This window comes from Fundulus heteroclitus, chromosome 3, assembly GCF_011125445.2.
Source record: "Fundulus heteroclitus isolate FHET01 chromosome 3, MU-UCD_Fhet_4.1, whole genome shotgun sequence".
Taxonomy (NCBI): domain Eukaryota; kingdom Metazoa; phylum Chordata; class Actinopteri; order Cyprinodontiformes; family Fundulidae; genus Fundulus; species Fundulus heteroclitus.
The window spans coordinates 29,665,044-29,687,951 of record NC_046363.1 but is presented as its reverse complement, the minus strand read 5'-3'; the positions used below and the strand labels follow the sequence as shown (position 1 = coordinate 29,687,951).

At 39.8% G+C, this 22,908-nt stretch overlaps 1 protein-coding gene across 5 annotated transcripts in view; it reads left to right on the top strand.

Moving 5' to 3' along the window:
* The window catches only part of g6fl (g6f-like), a 28,376-nt gene continuing 5,468 nt past the window's right edge, over positions 1 to 22,908 (top strand). For 4 of the 5 annotated variants that reach the window (XM_036135171.1, XM_036135170.1, XM_036135169.1 and 1 more), the window contains exons 1-6: positions 1 to 2,454; positions 4,190 to 4,522; positions 7,095 to 7,358; positions 7,655 to 7,690; positions 7,969 to 8,295; positions 14,868 to 15,122. In XM_036135171.1, coding sequence (XP_035991064.1) covers positions 2,376 to 2,454; positions 4,190 to 4,522; positions 7,095 to 7,358; positions 7,655 to 7,690; positions 7,969 to 8,295; positions 14,868 to 15,122 — 1,294 coding nt within the window. In that variant the 5' untranslated portion in view covers positions 1 to 2,375. The remainder of the gene's footprint in view (positions 2,455 to 4,189; positions 4,523 to 7,094; positions 7,359 to 7,654; positions 7,691 to 7,968; positions 8,296 to 14,867; positions 15,123 to 22,908) is intronic. The other variant, XM_036135172.1, reaches the window with a different exon arrangement.

The following is a 22,908-nucleotide window of genomic DNA, read 5'->3' as shown; positions in this document are numbered from 1 at the left end:
GGAAACCAAGGCTCATCACCATGCTAGACAGCTGACACAGTTGATGCAGTATTCTTGGTAGACAAGGAGGGGATTCCACTAGAAACCAGCATTTCACTTGTTTCTAGAGCGTTGCTTGAGCCGTTTTGGTTCCTGGATATGCTGAAAATCCTAACCAGCTCGCTGTCCTGAGAGGCAGTTTAGGGCTCATGCTAAAAAAATAGACACATTTGAGTGACACCTTGGAGGACATTGATCCCAAATGCACATAAACAAAACTTGTTTGGGTTCGGGTAAAGCAGTCTGACGTTAAGCTTCTGAAGTGGCCCCGACCTTAATCCTCTTAGGCGTTTGTAGACCGTTCTTCAAAGCCATGTCTCCACCAGGAAACCAACCTATTCAAATGAGCTCTACCGTTTATGATAGGAAGAGAAGTTCAGGCATAAACAATATGATAATCACCCACATCCATCTGAGAGTTAACAAGCACAGGTTTACTCATGTTGTTTCCTTCTGTCTGCAGCGAAAACATCTTTAAAAAGCCTTTGTTGCACAGTCATAAAGTCCAGACTATAGCTTGCTGCTCTCCCGTGGTTGAAATTTCAACGTTAACCATTTCAATTACCATCGTTTTAATGGTAATTTAAACTCAAAACTGTTACTTACTGCTGTAAGTAAAAAAAAAAATTCACGGCAATCATTCAAACCAGTAATCATTTCATCCCTATAGTGGTCAAATATCCATCTGGAGTTATGTTATGACACTGTTGAATGGTACAAAAGGCTTATGGCTTCTCTGCCGCCTGCTCAGAGACGCTAATTCAAATATTAACCAGAGTGTTTGGATGTGTTTGATCCCGTGTATGTATAAATCTGAGTGTGTGTGGATTAGAGAAAATAAAAAATCCTAATTAAACACAAACATGTGTTCGAATTCTTGTTTGAAAAAAAAATCATAACCATTTTCACCTTGAAAAAAGAAGGGTTCATATACATTTGTAAAAGCTGAAAATGAGTATGATATTCCTGCCGACCATAAGTGAATGTAAACTTTCGAACGGTTCCATTGTACAGCATGCACACGCGAAGCTCTCGTCTTTTGTCCTATCCAAGTTCCCTAACTCCAGTTCTAAGTGAACAGATACAAAAGACTCTTCAGACAGCATTTAGTGGATGTGCCGACTCCAACAGAAAACTTAGTTACTTAGTATTGTAAATTTCCCACAGTCGTCATTACATTGCCATCTGCATGCGATCTTTCACCGCAATGCCATCTGCACATAGCTGTTTTAATTGCACTACCATCTGCAGATACTGTTTTCTAATTTTTCTGAATTTTATTAACTTTTGAATCAAACACTGTAGACTGCAAGCATCAGTTGCAGGCTTTTTGCATTTTTGCCAACAGAGCATTGCTTCAGATGTCCAGGAGTTGCCAAAGAGCCACCAAAGGGAACCGAGGCTGAAACACTGATGCTCAGGAAATCTTCACATCACTTTTGTTCCAAGAAAGACACACCTGCTCTAAGTTTGATGCTTCAACGGTTTGCAGCTTCCCATCCTCATGAAGGTTTAATAATAATCATATCAGAGCAATATTGACTTGTTTGGGCAAAGGTACTGCATGTTTGGGGGAGTAAAGGTGAGGCATTCAGCAACAAGAAGACTTTAGCTATTATTAAAAATGATCGCAGTACAATCAGGTGTTGGGGCTGTTTTGCTCTAAGTGGAAGGAGGTTGGAAAGGATTGACCTTAAAAGGTTCTTCAGAGTTGACTGATGAATAATTAAAGCGAGGTAATATTAAACTTTTCAAATAGCCTTCTGAGGGCCATGACCTGTAGCCAGTTGAAAGTATTTGGACTGTAAACCATCAAATCTGATTAAACTCCATGAACAGGGCTGATGAAAAAGCCTAAAATTACAGAATTCAAGCTGATGCTGTCTGTTGAACTCTAAAAAACACAAAGGTCAGGGTGCAGCTTGCTGAAAAACAGACCTTCAAATGCGGCGATCTCAGAATCTACCTCCAAAATCTTGTTTTTTATTCTCTTTTAGTGTGGCCTAATGCCATAAGGTCCATCTGTGTCCCTGTTTGTATTGTCTGCATGCATACATCTAACTGGAACTTTGCTTTATCAGTCTCAAACACACAGACACACGACTGGAATTGTGACGCTGTTTTCCTGCTGATTGTGCCAGCGTTAGATGCCCCATATCCTGTAGCGCTATAAGAAGCAGAGGCAAACTTTTCTACCATGTCACTCAGGGATCCTGGTGTTACGGCAGGATCTTGAGAAAACACACTCTGTTCTTAGAGGAAACTAAGAAAGGTCACAGTTTTCAAGAAAAAAAGCAGAGACCTATTCTTTCTTTTTTTTTTTCTTCCAACGTGTGATGGAGTCTGTGTTTTTCTGCTTCATTCTTTTTTATTGCTTTGCGGTTCATTTCCCTCACACTGTCAGCTCACACGCAGGTATGTTGCAGCTGATTTATTTATTTATTTATTTTTCCATATTTTGCTAGAACTGTCTAAATCTAATTGACGAGTCCTGAATGGCTCATCTTTTTGTCTTTTTGATTAGCTTTCCAATGTTTAGATGAGTTACACGAGCTCAGCTGAGGAGGAGCTCAAGGACAGCTTTTTGAATTTGGTTGTCATTGGGTCCATTTTTATTATAAAATGTCCAGAAGCTTGGCCAGTCATATAAGCGCGCTCTAATACTTTAAGAAATGAGGCATCAGACAAAAAGAGAATCTGAATGTGTTGATGTATTTCAATTTTATGCAACTCAATGTGAGGTTTTAGAGTTCTGTTTAGGGTAAGTCAGAAGCTTCTCCCTAAAGGTGCCAATGTCTTCATATTGTTTTTCACGTAATGTTGCGATGCAACCACAAACTTTAACGTGTCTCAATAGGAAATGATGTGATAGACCAACACAAAGTAGTACTTGAAAATGAAGTGGAAGAAAAGTAGTGAATGTTTTTTAATTTTCTTTAACAAATGCTACATTTGAAAAGGGAGGTGTGCGTTTTAGGCTAAACTTTTTAGGAGGCATGTCTCTACCAGTATTGGACGTCTAGAGACTGTAATAGTTTTCCATTTTTCCAAGCTCAGTCAGATTGGAGTGTGCTTGTAAAACATTTTTAGGTCTGTATTATTGGACCACTAAAACGCTCTAAAACAGCTGTTGTCCAACTCCAGTCCTTTAAAGATTGAAGCCCTGCAGGTCTTAGACGTGTCCTTGCTCCATCACAGCGGGTTCTGCAGAGGCCTTCTGATCAACCATTTAAGATAAGATAAGATAAGATAAGATAAGATAAGATAAGATAAGATAAGATAAGATAAGATAAGATAAGATAAGATAAGATAGGGCTTTGTTGATCTCACAGTGGAGAAATTTACTTTTCACACATCGGCTTAGTAAACGAAAAGAAAGGTGCCAAAAGGAGGAAAGGTGCATAAGGTATAAGGTATATACAGTGTGTCCACATATGTACAGTGTATCAAAAATAAAAAAAATAATAATAAAAAGTACAGGGGAAATAAAGCAGATATTTAGGGTGACTTATGTACGCTCAGGTGACTTATATACAGATGGAATGACGTTTTACATTAAGTGGTGCCAGGTAAAAGCAACAATGAGGTAGTGAGATCACTATATTTATCTATATTTACTCAGTTCAGATGTGCTAAACCTGGGCAACAGCTAAACATGTTGCAGATCGGTCAATGAGGAGGACTGGTTTTGGATTTTGTTACATTATGCAAGGTGAACCTCTACCCCAGCCCCAAGTCTTTCTCAACCTCCTACAGGTTTGCTCTGTATTCAGCTCCATCCATCTTCCTTTCGACCAGCTCTCCTGTATCCGTTGAAGAACACATCCCCACGACGTGATACGGCCACAGCCGTGTTTCACTGGGATGGCGATTTCAGAGTGATGTGGAGGGTTAGTTTCCCCCTCACACGTAGAATTTTGTAAGAAGGTAAAACTGTTCAAATACAGTCCCATATGAGCAGAGCCCCTTCTTCCAACCTGGTTGCACTAGGCCTTATTTAGGGACGTGACAGTAAAGTCGGTTTGTAGCTATAATCAGACGAAATGTGGAAGAAAAAAAAAAGTTCATGAATATTTTTGTAAGATACAGCAACAAAATCGTTCGCCTTATTTGAAGTTTCATTGTGTGAAATTTGCCCTCTCTTCCTCAGACTGGGATGAAGTGGTGGTGGTTAAAGAGAACACATCCGCCACCTTGGCCTGCGCCGGTGCCAGACTCCGAGGTGACATATCCATTAACTGGAAGGTGAAGTCAATGGACGCGGATGAGTGGAAACTGATTCTCTCAGCCAGCGAGAAGAAGAAGTTTTCTGGTGGTGCCTCGAAGGCATCCATGCGACTGACTGACGACAACTTCAGAAACACGGGGAATTTCTCGCTGGTGGTTCGGCCAGAAGTGGAGGACGGAGGACTCTACTCCTGCCTTATAAAGAAACAGGAGAGGAAAGTGAAGGAGAGGATTTTCCTTTTAGCCGTCCTCACAGGTAGAAAGATTACAGCTTATACCGCCTGTGAGAAGTAGAAACTGCGTAATTTACTAAATCACAGGTCTTTTGATTTATAAAGCTCATATCGCCGCTTGTCTGCTCTGTGAAGACAAGTAAAATCACTCTTCTTTGAATGAACATACATCCTTAAAGTCACAATTTAAGAGAGCCGAGAGAAGCCTCCAACCAGCAAAACCTTCTGCTATCCTTGAACATGTGTTTTTCTTTCCGTATGTTCTGAAAAACCAAAAGCAATCCTCACTTAGAGGAACAAAAGCTTCAAATCTTGTTTTCGCTCGCACCTTTTATTTTTCTTTTAAAGAAAACGAGTACTGATTTTATTTATTATACTGTAAGGACAAAAGCGTGCATAACTAATAGCTGGTAATTTAGTTCTTCCAGATAGTGATAACGTACAAATATGGTCTTTGCTTCAATTGCCACAAATTTCTATGTAACCACAGTGTTTCACAAAAGTATTGATGCCCCTTGAGCTTTCTCACATTTCGAGCCCATCACAGCCTCAAACCTCTCGGTATTTTATTGGTAAATTTATGTGAACATAAAAAAGTCCATAAAGTGAAGTGATGATAATAATAATAATAATAATAATAATAATAATAATAATAATAATAATAATAATAATAATAATAATAATACATTTTATTTGAAAGCGCCATTCAGAGCAATCGAGCACCTTGTACAAATTCAACAATACATCAACGATAAATCATGAAATACAAGACACATTAAAAGTTTCAATGAACAGGCAATTACATACAGTGAGTAGGCATTTGTTTTGACTTTAGATATGAACTGGTAGAAGGTGTCAGTATTGCAGCTGATCGGAGGGAGAGAGTTCCTGAGTTTGGGAGTCTGGGAGAGATCCCATGATGCTGAGGGGAGAAGGAGGAGCAGGGAGGAGAATGGAAGACGAGGGTCTAAGGGTAGGGGAAGGAGTAGCGAAGGGACAGAGATCAGAAAGGCATGGGGAGCGAGGTTGTGGATGGCCTTGAATGTGTACAGAAGGATTTTGAATCTATCCTGAATCTAACCGGGAGCCAGTGGAGCTGCTGTGGGACTGGGCCCATGTGATGAAATGAGGGGGTTTTGGTAATAAGGCCAGCAGCTGAATTCTGAACCACTTAAAGCCTATGGAGGGATTTCTGAAGGATACCAAAGAGAAGAGAGTTACAATAGTCGACGTGGGAGGTGACAGGCTGTGGATACAAACTGATGCCGTGCGAGGAGAAAAGGAGGGACGAGGACAATTAATATTCCATAAATAAAAATATGATGTGAGAGGTGAACGATGGAGAGCTATCGAGGATGACACCCAGACGCTTGACCTGAGGTGAAACCGAGGAGCTGAGAGACTTTACTTTTCCTAACTTTAAGAAGTTAGTGCTGAACCAAAAGTTTTATTTCGGATATGCAGGAGGTGAGGGAGGAGGGTGGGAGTGTAGAAGGAAAGTAACAGATGGTCTCCACCACTAAAAATCAGAAGAATGGGGCAGAGTTTTGTTTTTCAGCCCAGCGGAGTCAATATTTTGTAGCGCCGTGTTTTGGTGTAATTACAGCTGCAATTCATTGGGCTGTAATTGATCTTAGATGCAAAGTAGTTTAGCGGCAGTCAGATTGGATGGCGAGTACATGTGAGTTTTCATTTTCCAGTCTACAGCACCTCTTCCTACATGTTTCCTCCGCCTCTAAACTGCTTGTGGCAAACTGGATCACTTTCTTCCTGTCTCTCCATCATAAAGATCACATTGGTGGATTACACAAATAACAGTTGTCTTGACAAAAGTCCATCACCTGAGCCACTGTCCCACCATAATGTTCTACGTTGATGTCTGTCTGTCACTAAATCCCAAGAAAATACGTTGAAAATTGTGTTTGTAACGTGACAAAATGTAAAAGTCCTTCCACAAGTATCAAAACTGGCAACAGTACAATTTTAAGGTAGCTATAAATTTATTCACTGTGATATATTTTAGTTTTTTTCCCCCCTCCCTGCTACTTTAGCTTTTAACCACAAAATCCTCTTTTTTAAGACTCGGAATCTAAATATTTTAAAACCCAGTTTCAGTGAGCCGCCACATATGGAAATACTGTTGCAGCAAATCTGTCCTTTTTTTTGTTTGTTAGTTAGTTTGTTTTTTGTGGTGGTGTTTGTGTGATTTATATTTCAGTGCTTTGGATCACACATACACAGTGCTGGTTGCACGTTAGAAACGCCGACCTTGTGAATAAAATTTCCAAACAGTCGTAAATGGATCAATAAAAAATTCTGCACATCTCTGATTTAATTCAATTTTATGGTAGCTCTGCATCACAGACTGGGGTAGCTGTTTTTCTTTTAACTTTGCAAATATAAATAGAGGATTTATGTCTTTGGAGGATGAATGTTTTAAACCCGACTTAGGCTAATCTAAAAAGAAATCAAAGCTTTTTTTTATCTGCTCTACTTTTGATGCTTCAAGTAACAAATTAAATGCAAAGATTAAAAGTTAGTATGTTTGGCACTCCGATGATTCCCCCCCCCCCCGGTGTCCTTCTTTCTCTGCAGTCGGCTTCTTTCCCAATGCGCCTGTCCCTCAGTACAGCACCCTGCGGCTGTTCGCCCGAGTCAGTCCTGAAATTTCAGTCTCTAAAATCACCTGGACGGCACCTGGCGGCCTTCCCATGAAGACAGAGAAGTGGCCAAGCTCAGGCACGGTGACTAAACTGCCGGAGGTCCAGAACATTGACGGTGGGACCTACACCTGTAAGGTCTACCCCAGGGGCAGCTCCACCAGTGTGCTGGCCGCAGATGTGCACGTGACAGTAAACGGTGAGAAAGAGACCTGCAAAAGCAGTGAGGAAAATCATACGACCGTTGTTTCTTTCATCGAAAGTAAGCATCAAACCCAGAAACCGGAGGAGCTGAAGCATTACTTATTTAGGAATCCAGTAGCTAGATTTCTTTAAAGTACTTACCTCTATAAGAGGGTTTGGAGATTCAAAAGCATCCTGTAGATCTACCCTGGAATTCAGCTAGTCCTACTGTGAATATTAGAGCTGCTATGTTTATATATTATTCATTATTTGTTCCTCTCCTTCCCTTTATTACTCTTCGTGTCTCCACAGCCAGCAGTGTGGCCTCATTCACCAATATTTCATACAGTAAGTAACTCCAACAGAAGCACCCTGAAAGTCCTGTGTCAGCTTCCTGCTAATCAGGTGGAGCTGAAGGTCAGAGGTGACTCTCAGCCTATAAAAACTTAATCCTAATTGCTGGAGGATTTTTTTTTTCCCTCTTTATTTCCTTACTCCTTGGCTATTCTGTTTATTCCCTGTCTTAACCTCACTCCTTGTTATCATCTTTTTGCCCAGAGCTGCTAATCACCACGTCTTTTTCCGCTGTAATACCCTCACCTCCGTTTCCATCCTTTTGCCTGCAGACAAAGAGATCTCCGCTGCCACTCAGGCTGAGAAATCCGTCCTCCTGAAGTGCCCCCAGGTTAAGGGCGACTCTGTCCTGCTATACTGGTGTTCCCCAGATACCAAGAAGCACAGCATGAAGTTGGTGTACAAGTACGACCGCTGGAGGGATTCCACCTCGAAGCAAAGCCGCAAACTCCAGCTCGCCGGTCCGCCTTTTGACCCAAAATCTGGGAACTTCTCCTTCATACTCACACCTGATTGGAAAGATGGAGGCCTCTACACCTGTGAAGTGTTCCTTAATGAAGTTGTATTCAGCCAAAGGACAAGACTCAGTGTACTGAAAGGTAAGAAGGAGGAGGCAGTTGGAGGTGAGGGGTTGGAAGAAGTTAAACAAAATGAAGAATCGATGCATGAACTATAATGGAGAACATGGCAGAGAAACTGAAGAAGGCAGCGATAAACAATTAGAACCAGTGAGCTTATATACTGAGGGAAGAGTGGATAAATGACATTAAATGGAGGTGTGCAGGGGGACTGATGGAGGGGGGGGGGGACTAACAAACAAGCATGGAGCTGAACTGAGACACCAAGCAACTATCTAACCAAGGAGGAAAATCTAACAGAAATAAACCCAAATCTACAAAATGAACAAAAAAAAACAATAAAGTCCAAAACTAAACACAGATCTTGTTGCACCTATTGTGGCAACAACTGAGAGAATATAAACAAATGAGTAAATTATGAAAACGGGAACATAAAAGAAACCTAAAAAACCCTGACACCAAAAGGATCCTAACAGTATAGACTAGAAAGTATGACTGATATGATCATTTCTGGAGGATTTTTTTTTCCTTTGCGTTGTTTTGAGAAGGAAAAGTGATGAGTATCACATCAGCAAATAATGTTTCTTTTATTGCAGTAAAAAAACGTGTGGATCCCTGTCATTAATTCTCTCATTTCATTTAATGCACCACATTGAAAAACAACTACACACAATCCATCAGTAAAAAAAAATTGTAACATATAACCTTCTCCTTCCTTGGCAATGAAAACAATAAAATACATCCGGCCATTCATGTATAAACATTTCTTCACAAATTAAACCCAAAATCATCTGCAAGCGGCTCTCATCAACCGATTAATAGTATTCAATTAATTCACAAGGTCCAATCATTTGTTCTCATGGCATTTGTTCAATTACATCATTGTTCAAGTCATTACCCACATCATTTTATATTTCTATCCTATTAACAGAAAAAACATGCCTGCTTTAATGTAATTTGTGCTTTTTAAATCAATTTTCCACACATGACGCTTGCCATCAGCTTGGATCTGAGATAAACGAAAAACAAATCCTGTAAACTTTTTAGAAAACAATTTACAATCTAGCAATACATAATAACATTTTAAAATAATGTAGACGATCACAAAGAAGCTAAAATTGACTAGAAGGACTGCTGGTAAGTTTTCTTATGTCCAGTTCACTTAAAACATTTCTTCTGTCTTCTTACAATCATTTGGTTATTATTATTATATATAGATAGATAGATAGATAGATAGATAGATAGATAGATAGATAGATAGATAGATAGATAGATAGATAGATAGATAGATAGATAGATAGATAGATAGATAGATAGATAGATAGATAGATAGATAGATAGATTGGAAGGGGTATCATGACAACAATGGTTGATTACAAGAACATTTATATCATTATCATTTGTCAGATTAAAAGTACCTTACGAAAATAACAACCTTTAAGCAAGTGTTAAATATACGTTTCATTAAGACCACATTTCTGTATTAATTTTTTTTCTGTATTTAATATTGCAGTCTCAAATATTATGTTTTCATTATTAGTAAGCAATAAATGATTGTTATTAATAGAGATAAGGACTTTAAAACATCAGTCTGTGAGTAAGTCATCTATATAATGTGTGTTTACCTTAGCATATTGGGTAACTGAAAACATTGGCTTTTTGATATTCTAATTGATTGATTATTGATTATTACTGTATATGGGACAATATCTTATTACATTAAATCACATTATAATGTATTTTATTTTACTTTATCTTTGAATAGGAGTTGGTTTTACTTACATAACCCTAACCCTGCTATTATTATTATTATTATTATTATTATTATTATTATTATTATTATTATTATTATTATTATTATTATTGTTGTTGTTGTTGTTGTAGTAGTAGTAGTAGTAGTATTACCACTCACATTTATGACTTAATCTGTAACCACAGTTGTTCATTCAATCAATCAATCAACTTTTACTTATATAGCCCTTTACAACACCAGACGTGACCAAAGTGCTGTATATAAACTTAACATTATAGAAAAAGATGGAAAAAAAAAGGAAGTACAATATAAAGTTATTAAATATTGGCTGTTGTTAAATATTCTATTAATCCTCTTCTACTTAAAAATTATTTTTTGATTTAGTCCTATCACTCCTATCATCTTAAATAGGTTTAGATGTTTTACAAACCATACAATTTTCCCAAAAGATTATTTGCACCTTCTGCAAACAAAACAAACATTCTGTAAATCTTACTCATCATAGGAGGAAGAAAAGCTCAAGATGCTGCAGGTTTTGTGACTCTGAAAGTTTAATGATGAGTAAAGTGATGCCGTTTAAACTCCTCTGTTGACGCTCTGATCTTCATTCAGAACTCCTCAGTGTCATTTTCCTTTGGTGAGATTATTGAAGCATGTGAAGTTTGTAAAATCTTTGCTTTCACATCAAACCAAGATCTTTTTATTTCGTTTTTTTTACTGTTTTGTTGTGTTTGTTGTGTCTCAGTCAATCAAAAAGTGAAGGATAAATGTAGGAGAATAAAAACGTTTTGTGAAACATTGATGACTCTTTGCCTCAGGGAAAGCCAAATCATAAAATAATGGTATCATGTCAACTTTATGATGGTTGATAAGATAAACACAAGCTCATGAAGCATAACGGCAAAACTTCTGCAGGTTGCCACATCATTAGTCACTGAAGCGCTGAAATCCTACGTAGTTTCTACATAAATGTAAAACACAGTGCTTTTCAACGTTTGTGGTAATATTCAGGGAAACAAAAAGAAACTGGGACCACCGTGAGTTTTTCAACACGAATCTGCTGTCTCCGAAAGCTCCTTCTCATCTCATTGTTCCTTTTAAAAATGTGACTGGCAAGCCATAAATTATGAGGAAAGTCTTTGTCAGCAGCTGGAGGAACAATAGAACAATGGCGGCAGTGATCTCGTGGGATGTAGTTTAAGTTTCATCCAGATAAGTCTTTTATACGGTAAAGCATCTCAACTCTTTAAACTGGCCTCATTCGACACAGTTAAAGTCATGGACAAAACCGGTGCCACCCCTCTGTTAATCAAAGAAAAATCCCACAATGTTCACTGAAATAACTTGCAACTGACAAAAGTAATAATGAATGCAATTTACTGAAAATTAAGCAATGAAAATCAGACATTGCTTTTGAATTTTGGTTCAACAGAATCATTAAAAAAAATAAATTAATGAAACAGGCCTGGACAAAAATGATGGCTCCCCTAGAAAAGATAGAAAATAATTTGAGCATAGAGACATGTTAAACTGAAGCGTGTCTTCTAATTACCACTACAGACGTCTTCAAGCTTCTGACCGCAGGGCTGTTACAAGCGTGAATTGCAATTTATTTCAAGCATAATTGCAATTGAGATTTAATTTAGACTTTTCTCAGCATTAACCACAAGCAACAAAAATGCCCTGTAAATAAATGTGTTTGTAAACAAGGACTATTTAAAACAAGGGGTCCGTTCTTCGTATGTCGCTAACTCAGTTAGCTGGATTTGATTGTTGACGATTTGGCATGATCTTGGATTGTTCGGTTCTTCGAAACTCATCTTGGACTTGTTGTCATAGCAACATGTGCGCCAGCTTAAGCCTGCTCGAGAGCAGGTTTATTTCATGTAAACAAGATTAGATCATGGCTGTATACGCGGAGGAGATGGGAAGTCTGCCGTAGCCATGTCCATTTTTACGACAGCAACCTGTTGCGGAAGGTGCAAGAATTATTTCAGAGCTTTTCGAATTAATCGCGTATTACGCAATAGATAGGATCCTTAAGCGCAGCGCGACAGTGTAAGATTTTTCTTGGTGGCTGTTATAAACAGACAAGCACATAATTTAACAGTGGCTTTTAAAGAGGAAAAAGTGGTGTTATATTCATAAATAGAAAATATTTAAGTTATTTGTATGATGGTTTGCTTTTTATTTTTATCATATTCAAGGAGTGAGGAGTGAAACAGTTTTTTTACACACACACCACACACACACACACACACACACACACACACACACACACAGAGCAGTTAACGTTTATATTAGAATTTTTTGTAAATCAACTCGGAGAATAATTTTTGTTATTTTAGTAAGTAAAGAAAACACATATTTTGAAACTGGAAAATTCTCCACGAGTGCTTTTTATTTTGAGTGAGTCGAAAAACCTCCTCCTAAGAACTACTCTGGCAATTTTTGATTTTTGGAAACTATTTTGATGCAAGAGTAGCCATAACAATCCTTGTTGAACAAAAAGTCCAAAGTGCAACCAACAAACAAGTCAATACATTAAACAGTTTGACCGGTACTTAATGCTATGATGAGATTCCTGAAAGTTTCTGGTAAAAAGAAGTATTTATTGTATAAACTCTAGAAAAAGTAATACAATTACTTTATCTCTCTTCTGCACTTCTTTTCTCTTCCATGTGGAGGTAAACCAACTTTAAACATGTTACAGAACAACTAAAGGACATGTCTTATCCATTAATTGTTAGATAGCCAAAAATTGCAGACCTCAGCAATTCTTGTCACTGTGGCCAAATAATACAGTTTTTGTCTTGTTTGACCCTAGAATGTTTCTCCAAAAGGTGTTTGGCTTCTTCATGTGCTGGAAGTTTAAATTATACTTGACGGTGTCAATTTTGTGTTTTTTTTCATTACTTTCTCCATTTGGGAAAACTGCAAACTTCCATTGAACATGACTGTGCTGGTTGGTGCTCTCTCAGTCTATGGCAGCGTAAAGCTGCGTAAAGCTGTCTTCACCGTGGGAAATTTGAGCTTTGGTGTTTCTGGTTTATTTCTCAATAACATCTTAGCACCAATTTCCTGTTTTGTGAGTGACTGGTTGGGCCAGGTGGTTGGAAAATTTGATCCACCACAGGGTTTTTCGGTATGACAAAGATCCGTATCACTCATTAAACCTTGTTTTGGAACAGATTAAGATGCTTAATGTATTGCCCTGCTTGGCCTTAATGACAAGATCAATGCTTCGAGGACTCAAACCAAACAACTGTCAAGCACGGTGGTGGCAGCATCGTACTGTAAGGCTGCTTCGCTCTCAGCGGTACTAGTGCGTCTTAGAAAACTGGTGGACATTGTTTAAAAGCAAGATCCATTGCATTTCTGCAACTGGTCAAATATCCGACCCGTATTATGCAAGCAGCATGCTGATGGCTTCAAAAGTCCTGCAATCAATGTGCAACTTGCTGAGGCCAATATGTCCAAATGTTAGAGTGAGCCTGCATGAGTATTTCTGTATATTTCAGCTTGCATGAATCATTTTCAAATGTATGTGGTTCTGAAACCCAGTTGAAGTTCATTTCCACTGATCTGACTACGCAAACGTCTCACTGCACTTGTATTTATCCCCTCAGTGACTTTCTGCAGGAACGGCAAACTCACAAGATTTCAAAAATGTCAAGCTATTCAGCAAGACTGAAGCGTGTGCAGAGCTGTTAATCAACAACCACAGAAGTATGATGCAGTGTTTAGATAAAAAAAACAACAACCCTCTAACCACCCAGAGCACATGTCTCCTGAGGTATTCTAGCAATCATCTGCCCCACTGAAGAGTCCTTTAGTGAGACATTACATTTTTACTGGTTTCAGGGCTTCGTTCGCCGACTCCGACTGAGGAAAAACAAATAGAGTACATTTCCTGGAGCCATTAGCAGAATGTGGCATTATCGGATGAAAACGTTAACCATATTGCTCCTAAAAGAGAAATAAACTTCATTCATAAATGTAAAGAGTAAGGGAAATTCTACTAAGCACCTGTTGATTTTTATGAGTGTGCCTCAGGGGAGGTTTTTTCCCCCCTGTTTTTTGCAGACGCACCCACCCACACCCACACACAAACCCAACATCCACTCCTACACTCACAACAGCCTGTCACGCGGGCCTTGGAAGGCCTTACTAATCACGGTCCCACCGGCATCCATCACAGCTGCCCAGACATGACCGGTCGATCCGTCACTGTCACTGTCACCCCGCTTCACAAATCTGCATCCGTCGCACACACACACACACACACACACACACACACACACACCGCCACCCACTCCCCAATCATGTGAGGCATATATTTTTACCCCTCCGTCGTTAGGAGTATCATTATGTGTGATTATACCTGCTGCCCTCCCACCGAGGCTGTGGGTGGCCCGCGCTGATCACACTAATCAAGGCTGAAGTGTGTGTTTTTAGGCGTGTGCGCGTGTGCGTTAGGTGGGGATCTGCGGGGCTTGATTACGCCCAGATGGATTCTCATTACGCTTTGATGAGACACCAAGCATCAGTCACAGTCAACCAATGCATTAGTAGTAAATCACTTTAATGAATATATATTATTTTGACCCTTCTATGAATTGTTCTGTGTTTTTCATACCAGGAGTCACCCTCTCTCATTACTCTCTCTCTCTCCATCCTTGCCCTTTTAAATATTCACACACAAACATTTTGCCTCTTTCTCATTTCTCTTCCTTCCTGATAGCTTTCCTCAGCAGCATATCCTTCTTTCTGGTTTCTGTTTCCTCTCCCATCTCCTCTCATACTTCTCTCTCTCTCTCTCGCTCGCTCTCTCCTGCAGTTAAAACCAGCGTCCATCCCTCAAAGCTGGAGCTGTTGTGTCTGTACTCGGAGCGCTCCGAGGTTCAAAGTGTTGTGTGGGAACACGACAATAAGACACGGCGGCTGCAGATGTCAAGCAACAGCCCTGGCAGAATCACCACCGCCCTGCCGCTGCCCATCAGCCCCGATGTAGCAGGGAATTACACCTGCACCCTGCAGCTGAAAAACGGCCAGAGCGCCTGGGCAGTTCAAGCTGTCACAGTGCCCCCAACAGGTGAGATGGCAGTCCCTGCTTTGCAAAGATGTTTTTTTTTTTTTTTTCTGCTTTCTGATGTAGTATTTTTCTTAGATCAAGGGTATTATATCAGTATCACGGAGTCCTTGCGGACTTCCTGTCAAGTCTGCAGAGATAATGAACCATGAGAGTGGAAAATTCTAGGATATGTGCTCCGCGAAGCGATCTGCCGTGGATTAGAGACAACCTCAGGTCAGCTCATCTGCCAGAAATCCTGCAGTTTGAACACGAGAACACCCCTGACAGATACCATATGTTAAACTTTTTAAATTTATCTCACCGGGTCAAAGGGCAAAGCTTTTTGGAGCATAACGTCGGAGTGATATCCAGCTGATTAACCCTATAAACCCTCACAGAAGAATAACTGTTGAATAATTCAGATTTTTAAAAATCGATCGGTTTATTGGAGAGCCTTAATTTTTTTATTTATTTTTTTTGGAGAAAAACATTGTTGGGATTAGTATTTATTGTGAATGTACCTGGAACTATAAAATATCATATATCTCTTTTACCATTTTTAAAACAACATTGCAATTTTTTTACAATTCATTTTGCACTTTCACAGAGAACGTGCAAAAAGTAACCCTAACCTAGTAGATTACTTAATATATGAGCAAGGTTGCTCAAGCGAGCCACTAGAACTGACAAAGACTCCTGGATAGGTGTTGAAACCTTTTCAAAAAGAACTGAACGAAAGTCCAGTTATTCAGTCAACCTGTTGTACCGCTCATCTAATTCATGCCAGTCTCCTGTTTCCTCTGCTTTATATAGCAGCCATTTCTTTCACGGGCTTCTACTGTGTAGCCTCGTGAGACCATCCTGATCTCGCGAGCTTTCAAGGTTTCACTCGCAGATCAGTCTGGCTACCCTCCGTTGAAGAAAATTTGGAGCCGTTCACCAAACGAACGTCCAATCAGCGTTGGCTTTGAGGCGGGTTGAGGTGTGACGCAACGGGAAGCGCGACAGTTCAGTCTAAAGAACATGGCGGCTTCAGCCGATGAAAGTAGCGTTAGCGTGGCTATCGAGCAAGTTTTATCGGAATTTCAGAGTATTTCTTTGCTGAGCTAACGAGCCTTTACCTGCAGCAGCAAGAGTAGCTTGGCTTGTGGTTGTGTTTTTGTTGTCGCTCGTAACAGAGCGACGAGGAATCTGATTGGTTTATTTGGCCCGTCTATCACCAACATAGGCCAATCAGCTAACCAGTATTTTCGCCCCTTCCCAAAATTACTTCAACGGAAGGTTTCCAGATGGATATGCGGAGCAAATCTATCTGGCGGAGTCAGGTAATCTACTGTGTGCCATGCTTCAATTTCCCCATATCCGGAAGTAAGTTTGTTAATGTCTTTAATTAAAACATTTTAACTCACCATGCTGCCTCTGACAGCCTGTCTGCACCTGGGTCCACCCTAAGAACCACGCCCTGACAGGTATGCAACCAGAGTGAGCTACTGGCGTAGAAATTCATAAAGTCACAGTCCGTGACTTGGCCCCTTTAAGGCCACGAACTGATGGCCGGACTTTCCTGTTCAGGATTTAAGGCTACAGAGCAGAATTCTCGGCTCCATCAAGCTTTCGCAGACCATCACACCGCCACAGCCATGGCTGACCGTTGGTATCATGCTGATTTTCTGAAACACTGGCTTAGATTTTCCACCCGGTGTAACACGTTAGATCTTGAACACTTATCTTAACTGAGCCTGCATTGCTCTAGACATTGTTCTTGTTTCTTTCTTTTTTTTCTCCTGGATGAGTTGTTGATGTAATAAAAGTCCAGCCTCTTCTGGCAAGGTTCATCCTTGTTCCAAGTTTTTTTCCATTTGTGGATAACAGCTCTCTGTTGTCCCCCGGAGTCCCAAAGCCTTAGAGAAGTCTTTATAACTCTCCCAACATGATAGGTGTCAGTGAATTGAAACGTTTATTCCTTTAGATTGGACCATAATGTGATCATTTAGGATACATCATGCTGTCAGACAGAGTCTGTTCAGAGGATTTATTTTATCATCCTACAGGTCTGACAGTTATCAGGCCAGATTGGCTTGAATATCTTTTTTTCCTTTGATATGGTCATAAATTGAAAACAGCAATTTGTATTTATTTGGAGTATCTTTGTCTGATATTATCTAAAAAAAAAAACAAAAAAAAACGGATAAATATGTAAGGGGGCAAAACACTTTAAAAAAAATCAGCATTCATCACCTCGATACAATGGCTTTTCAAGGAAAGTACAGAGTTCGTTAAAGAGGTCTCGGAAATGCTCTTATCAAAAATAATATGCTTGGCATTGCAAGGTTAAGGCATTTCATGCGATTTGATAATTTATGAAACTGTGTGCAGATTCGTGTTCTATAAAGCATAAAAGATATAAAGACTATCTTTTTTTTCCAATGCCCTCACCCAGCTAATATGTGACTATAATAAGACAGGACCTTGGGACATCTCTCCTTACAAAAACTAAATTATTCAGGCTTATTGTATTGCTGGCTGTGGGGTAGCGCAGGAGGATGTGACAGCTAAATGGATCCCGTAGCAGAAACTGGTTACCTCCCTATAATCCCGTACATCACTTAGGCTAAGAGACCCAGAGCTGATTATGATGCCCACTAATGGTAAAGCTATAACAAGACATTATAAAATATGCGTCCTATATGGGCAATCATTTTGAAAGGCTGCATTTCAAGCTTGTGTCATGGGAAATTTCGACAGAGCATTGAAGAAAGTTCAAATAAGCTGAGTGGTGTTTGACCTACATAACATTGTTTAAAGTGTCAAGTTGCACAAAAACTGCAAATGTGCAAGGTGGCATAGCGATCTGTGGGTAATAATGAATAATTTAACACTAAGTGGTGACATTTACCAGAATATTAATAACGTCTTTCATGTGGTTGTTTTCTGAAAGAAAGCTGAGGAAACAATGTATTCTATGATGTATTAAAAGTATTCAGACACCATAGAACTTTTTTCACATTTTTTAACAATACTAACATAACCATTGATGTAATCTTGGATTTTGAGTCCAACACATGGTTGAGTCATTATCCATGGAGGTTTGTGTTTTGGTTTCCTGATATCGGTTTTCTGATTATTTCTGGGTTGTTCATTATTGCCAGTAAGGTCTTTCCATACTACTAAACTTATTTGTCTTTCATTCCTTTCTTGTTTTTTTGTATCCTTTCTTCTGTGCATTTTGGTTTATTCTCTTTCTGATTTGTAGATCATTTTGTGTGAAGTTTTAAAGTTCAGCCTCCTCTGTGTTGTCGGTGTTAATAAATCTCCTTCCCCTAGTGTCCCTGTTCAGTACTCTCCCGCAGCTGTTCAACATTGTACTCACCTGGTTTGGCCATTCTTCACCCTTCAGTTTTTAAGCTCCCTGACTTTCATTGTTTCTTGCTGGGTTCTCCTCCTAGTTCCATGTCCTGTTCTTCTCGTGCTTTACCTTTTTATTTTCTCCTTGTTCATTGTTATCGAAACCTGGCTCATCTCCTCCATTGTCTATTTCTGTATTTTGATGTTCTTATAAACCACACATTATGATAATAATAATTGGGAAGTGGAAGGAAATAATACAGGATTTAATTTTTTTCCCACCGTTTCTCAGTTGCACTGATTCACCACATTTCTTGATTGAAAGTTATGGACTTTGATTAGGCCACTCTGGCACATCAGTATGCTTTGAGGCAAACGATGCCACTGAAGTGGGTTTATGTTTAGGCTGTTGTTCTGCTGGAAGGAGAAACTTAGCCTCAGTCCCAAGTGTTTTGGAGCATAAACTGTCACTCCAGAATTGCGCTGTACTTAGCTCCATCAATTTCCCCGTGAACTCTGAGAAGCTCCCCCTGTCCCTGCAAAAGAAAAGCATCCCCACTGCATCATGTTAGTGAGGATAATGTTTTAGTGTTTGTTTTCTCATTTGCATTCTCATCTGGTTATCTCAGCGTGTTGGGGTAATGTTTTTCTTTTGGGTTTTTGATATTTCCTTGTTTATGTATGTCCTAACAGATCTTCTGATGTTAATTTCTTATTTTATTTGTAGCTCATTTTGTAGCTCTCTGGTTATCCTTTATCCTGGGTAGATAGTTCTTTGTCTCTGCTCAGCTCTATTTGTTTATTAGTCTCCTTTCCTCAGCCTCCCTGCTTACTTTCTGCCTCAGCTACTCCTCATTATTCCTCAGGATTATCCTCACATCCCTCAGTATTTAATATCACTTTTGGCTGCTGTGTCCCGTTGGATCTGTCCATTAGATGTCCCTTTACTTCCTGTTTTTTTCTGATTTATGTCCAGTTCTCCTCATGTTACCTGCCTCGTAGGTTTTCTTATTATTATGGGTTTCTTTAGGTAATGGCTTTTTTCTTGCCACACTCCTAAAGACCAGATTTACAGAATACATCATTAATAGCTTTCCTGCAAACAAATTGTCCCACCCAAGCTGCCAATCTCTGCGGCTCCTCCTCCTCCTAACCCTGTTTTTCTGCGTCCCTACAACATTGTACCTGACCTGTTTGTTGTGTTCATTGGTCTACGTTGAGCTGTTTGCTCTCTAATGGTCTCTAACAAACCTTTTCAAAGCAGGGTTATATTTATAATGAGATTAAATGGGCTCTGTTTGTTATTTAGTTTAGTTCTGGAGGCAATTGGTAGCCCTGGATTTTATTCAGGGGTATCAGAACAAAAGGGCCATGCAAAAGTTTAATAATACTAATGAGCATAGTAATAATAACTTTTTCCCCCTACCACTTCACTATTTCACATAAAGTTTGTTGGTCTTTGTATAACCTCCCAGTCCTTTAAATAAAAAATTTGCGAAACCTCAAAGGGTAAAAAAATAAACACGGTCTCTTGCCAAGGCATCATATTTATTTGTTTGGGCATGACTAATGCACTACAAACCAAAACCTAAAATAAAGTGTGAATTGAAAACGTTAAAAAACAACACAGGATAATAGAGAATTTCTTTTATAGATCGCATAGTACAGAGAAAACAAAATTGAAGCAATCATTGTGCTCAGCAGCACACAAAATACTTCAAATGTGAGAGATTTTCTCCCATATCCTCAATTTACTCATCCTTTGCGAGGCATTCAAGCAGTTCTTTGGTCTGCATCCTCTGCACCACTCCACTCTACAATTACAGTGATATAAATCACCCCCCACCTCATCTGAGATGAAATAGCCGCGAAGGAGAGAGAAAAGTGCCAATTGTGGAGACAGAAGGATAGAAAGAGGAGCCATGGAGGAGACTTGGGAAATTTACCGATATATGCCTCACTTCGCTGCACCCCATTAACATAATGCATGCATTAAGGCTGGCCTGGGGAGCTGTGCAGGGCAGTCCTGGGGTCAGCTATCACTGCAGTATTCCATCAGCATCCTCTCCACATACGCTCTAATCAATTACACCTCACACAGCACATAATTGATGGATCATTCTGAAACCGGTTAAAAGCTGTGACACAGAGGTTAAGGTGAAACTCAAGGGTCAGTTACTTTTCAAACAAATATTCTGAAAAGTGGATGTGGAAGTGGACTATTTGGGGATTTTATTATTATACTGCACAAAGCATACTGCCTTACCAAAAAAAAGAAAAGAAAAGAAAAGAAAAGAAAGAAACATGTCACTACTCCCATAATTACTACATGGAGGATTATGTTTTAGCTGGCAATATGTCATTTAATCCTAACTGATGCAGCGACTGGCTTCTTTTATTTCTTAAACAACCATGTTGGAAGACACATCCAGTGGTTGTGGAAAAGATGTAAATCTGTTTCAGAAGGGTCAAATTATCTGCACGCATCACAGGAAAAACAGCAACATAAATTTAAGGAGATTCCTAAACCTTCTAAACACTGGGTTAAACCAGGTCAAACATATATTTAAAAGCTGGAAGCATGATGGGTAACCACCATCTTGATTCTAGAAGAAATGAGGTAAAGCTAAATTGTTGTGATCTGTTTTCAATTAAAGGTTTGGTGAAATCAAATCGCCATAAAACAACAGAGGAACTCACAGAAATGTTCAATAAGGAAAGTGAAAGCTTCTCAACACACAATGCGAAGATAATTTAAGGGACTGGGACGAAACTAAACTACTTTGTGGCCTTAAGAAAAAACCCTGATCAGTGAGGTTTATCAGATAAAAAGGCTTCAGTTTGCTAGAGAGCACAAAGATTGGACTCTCAAGCAGAGTAAGAAGGTCATATGGTCCAGATTTATCCTGATCCAGACTGATGAGTGCATCAGGCTAGAAGACAAGTCCATGCACCCATCATGCTCAATGCCTACAGTGGAGTACAGGCCTGCGGGGGCAGTGCGTTACGATCTCTGGTTGTTACAGTGGATCAGGTCCAGGTTCATCACGGTTGTGATTACCTGATTACCTGAATATACTGAAGGTCGGGGGTTATTCCAGCAGTGAATTTCTTCTTTCCTGATGGCACTGCTATGTTCCAAGATGACAGCGCCAGGATTCATTGTGCTCAAAGTGTTGTTCACTGAGCATGAGACGTCGTTTTCACACATGGATTGGCCACCACAGAGGCCACACCTTAACCCCACAGAGAATATTTAGGACGCGCTGAGAACAATTTGAACAGCGTCTCATGGGCCTCCATGTCCTTTGAAAACAGCAGCGCTCCAACTGCAGGTTGCTCAAGTGCGAGCCACCAGAATTGTCAAAACGTTTTCAGAAAGAACTGAACCAAAGTCTGTTTGCCTCCGATTTAAGCCTGTTTGCTGTATCCATCCAATCTAACTGAATCTGAGAAACGTCTCGGTGCAAAGCTGTTAGGGAGAATAAAAAAGATACCACAGCCGTAACACAAAAAAAAAAAATTTCGGCTATTTCCCAATTTTGATCTACATAGTGCTGTTCTATCATGTAAAATCCCCAAACAGACACATTGAAGTTGGTGATTACAATGTGGGAAAAGAAAAAAAAAACAGTCCCAAGCATGTGAATCCTTTTTAAGCGCAGTGAGAAAACGACTTGCTCAAAAGCAGTTTAACATTTATTAAACGTATTTTCAGAACGCCTGACAGACATCTAATTGGTTTGTGCTCCATGAACGCAGAGCAGTCAGCTGCAGAACAATCCAGCTTTCCTGTGCCTCTGTTTCGCAACACTGATGTCATCCCCAATATGCAAACAAGCCTCTTCACAAACCTGCGCTCTTCCCATGAAATTCGAACTGTACAACAGCAAGATGATAGCGTGCCTGTGCAATGTGTGCGGTGATCACTTTCTGGCTCACCATTTTTTTTTTTTAAAGCTGCATTGATGGGCCTGGCTGTTTGTTTTGTTTGTGTGTTTGCCTGGAGGCAGCAGCTCGATGCAGAAAGCAGGTGGGAGAAAACGGGGGGGGAAAAAAAGAGAGAATATCTGGATTTTATCATGTATGTGTTGGAAACAGGATACGGCATAATTAGTGGGGTAAACTCCACTGTGTGCAGAAGTGGTCTGTTGACACCTGGTCTCCAGGATACCTCTGCAACCCTTCCTTTCATGTGAGTTTTAAATTGTCGGGCTCTGCGGTCCAGACTTGTGGGGGTATGTCGGATCGATGTCTGCAAAGGATTTCCACAGGCTACTCTCTCTCTGCCTAAGAACGTCTCAGATTTCCTCCCCGTCTTCCGCTGCAATCATTGTCTGTGACTGACAGCAGCATGATGAAAATGCATGAAACATGTTCACCGGGGGAACCGCAACTGCACAGTGTTCATATAACAAAAGAAGAAGAAGAAGAAAAAGGTTGCCCCCTCTTGACCCGAACA